Source organism: Pseudophryne corroboree, chromosome 5, assembly GCF_028390025.1.
Source record: "Pseudophryne corroboree isolate aPseCor3 chromosome 5, aPseCor3.hap2, whole genome shotgun sequence".
NCBI classification, from domain to species: Eukaryota; Metazoa; Chordata; class Amphibia; order Anura; family Myobatrachidae; genus Pseudophryne; species Pseudophryne corroboree.
This window is the reverse complement of record NC_086448.1, coordinates 686,454,437-686,463,390: the sequence shown is the minus strand read 5'-3', so window position 1 is coordinate 686,463,390 and position 8,954 is coordinate 686,454,437. Positions and strand designations below refer to the sequence as shown.

General features: G+C 47.3%; 1 protein-coding gene across 1 annotated transcript in view; it reads left to right on the top strand.

The window, feature by feature from the left end:
* Nucleotides 1-342: 342 nt before the first annotated feature.
* The window catches only part of GGH (gamma-glutamyl hydrolase), a 56,671-nt gene continuing 48,059 nt past the window's right edge, over nt 343-8,954 (top strand). The window contains exon 1 of the mRNA XM_063923782.1: nt 343-680. Coding sequence (XP_063779852.1) covers nt 386-680 — 295 coding nt within the window. The 5' untranslated portion in view covers nt 343-385. The remainder of the gene's footprint in view (nt 681-8,954) is intronic.

Genomic DNA, 8,954 nt, shown 5'->3' with positions numbered 1-8,954 from the left:
AAGAGTTAGTAGGGTGGACAGATGAAGGGAAGAGGGTGGGCACATGAAGCAGAGAGGGTGGACACAGAGCTAGTAAGGTGGGCACATGAAGGAGAGGGTGGGTACAGAAAGAGTTAGCAGGGTGGACAGATGAAGGGAAGAGGGTGGGCACATGAAGCAGAGGGTGGGCATGGAGCTAGCAGGGTGGATAGTGGAAAGAGAGAAGGTGGGCACAAACAAAGCTAGTAGGGTGGACATATGAAGGGAAGAGGGTGGGCAGTTGTAGCAGGGGGTGGGCACATGAAGAAGAGGGTGGGCACAAAGCTAGCAGGGTGGGCATATATGCGGAAGTATAGACGTCAGCTGCCTCCATTTCTCTCTCTCACTGGCGGGGGACGGCGTGCTGATGCAATGCGGGCCTCTCTGCTGTGACTGGGGAAGGAGGCGGAGGAGGGGATGCTGCTCCTGCAGCCGCCTCGCTGCTGTCACTGTTACTCAGCCCTTCTGCTCCCTCCTCCTCCCCTGGAGGCAGTGCCGGCCGGTGGTGCTGGTGATTAGGAAGCAGCGTCTCCTCCGATGCTCTGCCATCATGGGCTCTGCCGCTCTGCTCCTGCTGCTGGTGGCTGTGCTGCTCCTCGGCGGGTCCTGGGGGTCCTACCTGCACAGCACGAAGCCTCCGCTCAACGATAGACCAGTCATTGGTGAGAGCCCCTCTACATGGGGGCATTGCGGGGGGCTGGATCACTGTCCTCTGCCTGATTCTGGATCACTGTCCTCTGCCTGATTCCTGTCACACACCTTTATTGCATTGTAAATATTTGGAACCTAGAACACTGACAGGCAGAGGCGTGTGGGCATGCTGCGACTTCTCGTTCTACAGCAGCAGTCTAGTCTATCACGTAGTCCGATCCTCCTAATGCTTCATATGCTGTGCGGGGAGTGTGCCATCCGGGGTGAGGTGTACCCGGTGCAGTGTGGCAGGCTGGTCTCCATACTGTGCGGCTATGTGGTCACACATGAGGGAGAGCAGGGGCTGGGATTGGGGGGAGGAGGGTGCAGTGAGTGTAAACACTGGGACTGTATCGCCCTGCTGCCAGGCGGTGCTGTATAGCCTGTCCTGCCTACTGCCCATACACTGCTGTGTACCAGCCACCAGAGCCAGTGCATTGTGAGTATTACTGTATTCTCATGACACCTGGAATAGATATGCAGTGGAAGTACTGGGAATGGGAGCCTGTGGACTGTACTGTGATCGCTGTGTCAGTGTGTGGGCTGTGGGGACGGATAACCAGAGGCGCTGTCTGGAACCATTCACCGGGTATATGCATCTAGGGATCTGTCTGTAGAGAATGGCATTACCTGGGCTTGACCTGTATTAACAAGATGTCAGTCTATTAATGCAGTAGGAATCAGCGATTATACTGAACACATTGTGACTAATATTCATGAGGCCTGACAGGATATACTGGTTTTACTAATTTGGTAGACTTCATTCTTATTATGCAAAATGCCTCCACTGTGCGCTTGTGACCGGGGGCACTAATGCCTCCACTGTGTGCTTGTGACCAGGAGCACTAATGCCTCCACTGTGTGCTTGTGACCAGGGGCACTAATGCCTCCACTGTGTGCTTGTGACCAGGGGCACTAATGCCTCCACTGTGTGCTTGTGACCAGGGGCACTAATGCCTCCACTGTGTGCTTGTGACCAGGGAAACTGATGCCTCCACTGTGTGCTTGTGACCAGAGAAACTGATGCCTCCACTGTGTGCTTGTGACCAGGGGCACTAATGCTTCCACTGTGTGCGTGTGACCCGGGGCACTAATGCTTCCACTCTGCGTCTTCAGGGGTGCTTCCACTGTGTGTGACCAGATGTACTAATTCCTCCACTTGGTCCGTGTGATCGGTGCACTAATGATCCCACTGTGTGCGTGTGACCAGATGCACTAATGCCTCCACTGTGTGCATGTGATCAGGGCACTAATGCTTCCACTGTATGCATGTGATCAGGGGCACAAATGCTTCCACTCTGTGTCTTCGGGGGCACTAATGTTTCCACTGTGTGCGTGTAACTGGTGACACTAATGCTTCCACTGTGTGCGTGTAACTGGTGACACTAATGCTTCCACTGTGTGCGTGTAACTGGTGACACTAATGCTTCCACTGTGTGCGTGTAACTGGTGACACTAATGCTTCCACTGTGTGCGTGTAACTGGTGACACTAATGCTTCCACTGTGTGCGTGTAACCGGGGGCACTAATGCTTCCACTGTGTGTCACTGGGGGCTCTATTGCTTCCACTGTGTGTGTGTGTCTGTCACTGGGAGCACAAAATGCCTCCATCGTTTGTCACCGGTGGTACAACATGCCTCCACTGTGTGTGTGTCACCAGGGGCACAGAAAGTCCCCACTGTGTCACTGGGTTCACAAAATGGCTCCACAGTGTGTCACCTGGGACACAAAATGACTTCACTGTGTGTCGCCAGTGCACAAAATGCCTCTAGTGTGTGTGTGTGTGTGATAGGGGCACAAAATGCCTCCACTGTGTATCACTGGGAGAACAGAATGCCTCCACTGTGTGTCACCAGGGCACAAGATACCTCCACTGTGTATCACTGGGAGAACAGAATGCCTCCACTGTGTGTCACCAGGGCACAAGATACCTCCACTGTGTATCACTGGGAGAACAGAATTCCTCCACTGTGTGTCACCAGGGGAACATCGCTCGATGTCCGGCCATACGCATTGGCTGAGTTTGAGCTCAAAACGCCAAAAGTGAGATACTTCGAGCTCAGAATCGTCTAGTGTGTATGGGCCTTTAGTGTGAATTGTGCATCAACTAATCCTAAAATTGAAAAAAAACACTTGAACTCTTTTAAATTCTTACTATGAAAGTACCATGGGAGGTCATTAAAGTACTATAGAATTTATAGGCAGTTTGGACATATCAACCATGTGCCTATTTTCATAACGATTACTTTGAATCTTCTATTTTTCGTATAATACTGTATAGTGTAAAGAGTTTTACAGCAGCATAAACGCATAGAAGGACATTTAGGAACTGGAGATACAGACAATTATCTGCAGTAGTTAATGCAACGGACAAAGGGGGTAATTCAGATCTGATGGCAGCAGCAAATTTGTTAGCTAACCATGGCCCTCATTCCGAGTTGATCGCTCGCTAGCTGCTTTTAGCAGCAGTGCACACACTAGGCCGCCGCCCTCTGGGAGTGTATCTTAGCTTAGCAGAAGTGCGACCGAAAAGTTAGCAGTTCTGCTACTAAAAAATTTCATGCAGTTTCAGAGTGGCTGAAGACTTACTCCTAGCTTGCGATGAGTGCAGTCTGTTTAGTTCCTGGTTTGACGTCACATACGCCCTGCGTTCCGCCAGCCACTCCTGTGTTTTTACCTGGCACGCCTGCGTTTTTTAGCACACTCCCTGAAAACGCTGAGTTGCCGCCCAGAAACACAGACTTCCTGTCAATCAAACAACGAACACTCGAGCGACTGAAAAGCGTTGCTTGGGCTTGTGTAAAACTACAAAGTTTTGTGTGAAAGTACTTAGCGTATGCGCGCTGCGTACCATGCGCATAAATGCAGTTTTTTCACCTGATCGCTGCGCTGCGAAAAACGTCAGCGAGCGATCAACTCGGAATGAGGGCCCATGTGCACTGCAGGGGGGGCAGATGTAACCTGTGCAGAGAGTTAGATTTGGGTGGGTTATATTGTTTCTGTGCAGGGTAAATACTGGCTGCTTCCTTTTTACACTGCAATTTAGATTAGAAGGGCAGATTTATTAAGCCTGATGAAGTGATAAAGTGGAAGGTGACAACGCACCAGCCAGTCAGCTCCTAACTGTAATTTTTCAAACCCAGCCTGTAATATGGCAGATAGGAGCTGATTGGCTAGTGCGTTATCACCTTCCACTTCATCAAGCGTATTAAATCTGCCCCTCAGTTTTAACACACCCCACCCAAATCTAAAGGCCCGTAATCACGGTCAGATGTGGGGAGAGATGTGTCCTGTGCGATATGTCTTGAGCGTACGGGGGGGGGGGGGGGGGGGGGGGGAACGGTGCTTTTAGTCCTGTATGTAAATCAGCATTTACAGGGGCCACTCATTTCACCCAGCAGGTGAAATGAGCGACCTGCTAGATTTAGATTGAGCCTGCGGGCCAATCTAGCGCCAGCGATAGCGATGCTCAGGGCTGTGCATCGCTAACGCTGTGGGGGGTACACACGGAGAGATCATGCTTAAAATCTAAGCACTCTAGTCAGATTGCTTAGATTTTAGGCTGGGATCGCTCCGTGAGTACCCCCCTTAACTCTCCCTGCACATGTTATATCTGCCCCCCCCCCCCCCCCCGCAGTGTACATGGTTTTGCCCAGTAGCTAACACATTTGCTGCTGCAATCAGATCTGAATTAGGCCCAAAATCTTCAATTGGCCTTGCCTTTACCTGGCTTTCTCATCAAAGTGCAGTAGTATATGCATTAAAGAAAATGTAAGTGCTAAAGAGAGTTTTGAACAGTAATTCAGTAATTTTAATATGTATAGCTGTGAGATTTTTATTTATCCATTTAAAGGACTATAACCCCCCCCCCCCCATTTTTTTAATTTTGCGTGACAAATACCCCTTTCACACCTAAACCACAGTCCGTAATCATGGTTTCATGCCGTGTCTCAGCTGCTGAACACATTTTCTTACCGCACGTTTTAACCGCGTTATCTCCTAGTTATCGCTTTCACTCTGCACCTTCGTGTGTGCTGTGTCATGTCAATCCCATGAAATGGGACTGGAGAAACACAGCCAATCACCAGCTTTGAATGGTAATATAGGTCAAAAAGGAAATGCGCAACAAAACAAAAAACACAGTTTAACTGGTGTTTCTGAATAGAAATGCACTACATTTTGCTATGATAGCTCCGGTTTTATAAAGGATTAGTTTATTATGTTTTATTTATTTTAAAAGAAGAAAAATGTTTTCATGCCCTATACTTTGATTTCTAATCTTCACTTTCCTTGATCAAATAAAAGAGTTCTGTTCCAATAATACCGGCTCTATAATAATTTCTTAAAAGAAGAAAATATTACTGTAGCTGTTAAGGTGTGTCCACACGGTGAGATCCTTGCCGTGCCCGATTTTGACTATGCGGTTTCCCTTTCCCCGGAGCCCAGATAGCACAGATACATACTAGTTGCACTTTCTATTTTGTCTATGTACGATTTTGACTAAGTGGCAGTTTTGACTAGCCTTGCGATACCGACACCACGGGAACGCACATCGGGATCGAATCTATATCGCAAGCTGCCTAACACCTTGAGATATGCACTATCTTTCCTTAAGATTTTGACTATATAGTCAAAATCTTACAGATTTATCACTCCGTGTGTACACGCCTTTAAGGGCCCCATACACTTATGCGACCACATGTCGCAGGCGTTCACCACGGCAACCTCCCGGGGGGCAGGATCGCCCAATATACATTGTATGCTGTCCTTTTGCATACGATGTATCTTGGGCGATCCCAGCCATGCCCCCAGGTCGGACCTGATTGAATGTGCAGCACATTCAATCTGGAGGATCCAATGCTCACGGGAACACGCATCTGATCGGAAACACTCGATTTCATCCGATATATCGGGCCGAATGCCCGAAATCAGATGAAATCGGGCATTATCTCTCTAGTGCATGGGGCCCTTTATTAGACTTAACTATACATATAGGCGTCAGCTCTGTAAAATTCTGTTTACTTACATATGTAGCTCTTTGAAAGAGCATTTGTAGTGTACAGTTACACTACAGCATGTGGGAATCTGTCCCATAACAGGCTTCAGGTGAAAACAAGTTTGGCAAGTTTATAATCTGTTATGGAATGATTTCAGATTGTCTGAGGTCTGCGTCTGAGTTTTTCCACTGCTACCTTGTACAACAAGATTCGTTATTGGAGCATAAATAAACAGCAGGCCGACAATCACATGCTCCTGCCATTGTCATTATGTGTTTTCCCCATTTTTACAGCAAACAGTCTTCAACCATATTTGCTATACAGCACAACCACATGACAATAGGAAGACTGCTGAGTAGAGTATTGAAAATAGAAAAAGTTCAGCTGTAGATGGAACACCGATTCTTCCATTTAGTAGCTATTCACAGCATTATCCTACCTTGTATCTAGGGAGACCAATCCCGGGATCGAGATCAGCGGGATCCCAAGATTTAGGCCAAAAAATGGCCAGGATTCAATCCCGGGATTGGAAGCTCCAATCTCGGGGATTGCGGGATTTACCTGCCCATTGTTTTCTTTAATGCCGGGCAGCGTTAAACGTTCTCAGGCTCCCTTTCAACCCAATCCCAGGTATCCCGAGAATCCAGTGATTTACCTTTTTTTTTCAATCCCAATACCCGGGATTGAAAAACAGGCTCGGGATTGGCCTCCCTACTTGTATCCCAAGACGTGTTTGCAAGAAAAACTAGAAGACTTGCTAAACATAAAAAAGATGACTGTGTGGGGTGATTGAGGCTACAGACATATACAGTAGTGTTTGTTACACTGACAATATGTGTAGTGAGTTGTTGGCTTTTTTCCCTCCTTTGAATGCAAAAAATATACAAATTGGAAGTATTATTAGTAGCACAAATATAACAGAAGTTCTACTATACAAACTCCTAAGGTTGCAAAAATGATTTAGGGGCAGATGTCCTGTAAAGTGAAAAGAGATAAAGTACCAACTAATCGGCTCCTGTCATTTATCAAACACAACCTGTAACATGACAGTTAAAGCTTATTGGCAGGTACTTTGGGGGTCATTCCAAGTTGATCGTAGCTGTGCTAAATTTAGCACAGCTACGATCATCTTTCCTGACATGCGGGGGACGCCCAGCACAGGGCTAGTCCGCCCCGCATGTCAGTCCGCCCCCCCCCCCCCCCACGCACAAGTACAAAAGCATCACATGGCGGCGTTGCTTTTGTACTTGAAGAGTAACTCCCAGCCAGCACAGCTCCTGTGACTGGCCGGGAGTTACTCGTCACTGCCCAGGGTCGCAGCAGCTGTGTGTGACGTCATGCAGCCACTGCGGCCCGCACGGTCTGGCCACACCGCTGAAAACGGCGGCCAAACGCTGCCGAGCCGCCCAGCAACCGCCTTTGCCTGTCTGTCAGGCAGAGGTGATCGCTAGGTAATGACGGCCTTCACCGCCTAGCATGCGCAGTTTCGACCCGATCGCTGCACTGTGAACAGCTGCATAGTGCGATCGGGTCGTTGATACATCTACCACAAAGGGTGGATCAGTCAGTGAATGAACATTATTATGATTAATGCATTAGAACAAACTTTAAACTTCTCAGACAATCGGTACAAATACCTTTTTATTGTGGAGTTAGGGTCACATTGCTCATTCCCTGTACTTCTGTGGCCATTTGCTGTCTGTGTATCCAGTCACTGGTAATTTCTGCACTTCATGTTGGCTTTAAGTTTTGCATTTGGTTTGACCATTTAAATCAAGGCTCCTGTATATTTAAATTGGCAGTAAATTTCTAAATTGTATTCACATTCTAAAGTTGTGAACCTTATAAAATGGGCTTTATTTCTATGCCCGTTTTCTTTCATGTCCAGTTGCGGATTTTACCTGTGACCTGCAGGACTGCAGCCCCCCCAGATAAAATCTGCCAACCATCTTAGTGTCGGTGAAGCCAGATGCAGTCCATGACTGCACTGGCTTCACTATGACTGGCAGTGACTTCCTTTTGAAAGTCCATGGTGTCAGTCACAGACACTACAGGCGGGTGTACTACGAATGGCCGGCTGTCGGGATCCCGGTGCCGGTATGCTGAGCGCCAGGATCCCGACAGACGGTATATCGAGTGCCACTCCTACAGGCAGTTCCATTGGGAGAGGTTTCCTTCCACTGGGACTGCCAGACCAGGCTGCAATAAGTGGAGACCTGACTTCCTGTAGAAAGCCACTCCTGCCTTCGATGCAGCCCAATCTGGCTTCTATGGGCTGCAGCTGATGCAGTCCATGGAAGACGGGGGCTTGCACAGCCGCAGTGTCTGCGCCAGTGCCGACACCTTCCAGATCCATTGCGCAGGTTCCAGGACCCAGCTAACCGGGCTCAGCTCTCCTCTTCTGGCAGCGGCAGCCCCCCTACTAAATGTAAGTAGGAGGTGCTGTTTTACTCTTCAGCGTATCTGTTTTATTTATATGGTATTATTTTACGATCAACCATAACCCACTACCCCCTCAAACAAAAACAGAAATATGTAGGGGAGAAAGATGTAAAGAAAGGGAAATGGCAGTGACTAGGGGAGATTCAAGCTGGAGGGGAGGGGGGATAGGATTACGACTTATTTTGCTACTGAGAATAGTCTGAGCCACACACCTGGATTTCTATATATACTATGAAAGAAACAACTTCTTAAGTATTTGGCATGGTACATTGATATCTGAAAATGTCCTATGTGCGCTTTATAAGGAAGCATTCCTGTACAGCTCTCTCCACTAAGTAGGTTCTTAATTAATTAATTTTCCATAAATCAGAGGCTGTTATTGTGTTAAATCACCAAGGACATGTTTATTTTTCCATGAATTACAATCACTGGCAAAACTAGTTCCAGGTAAACTGTTGGATTTGTTACAGTCATCATTATTCATTTGTGTAAACAGCTCACCCATGCACGACGTACAGGCCCCATTTAGCATTTCCTCCTTTACAGATACGCCAGGTTGTGATCTCAGACATGCATAGATGATTTGTATTATTCATAGACCCGTTTATTAGCTAGTCATTGGAAGTGATGTTCATTAAAGGTAAACTACTGTATTGCCTATTCAGAGTTTATTTTCACATTTGCTCTTTCAAATTTACATGAAGTTCTGTTAAATCTTATTTTGTTGAATAGTCTTACTACTTGTATAGCTTAAGTAATGTTAAGATTTTTTATTTATTAAGTTTCTTATATAGCGCAGCATATTCT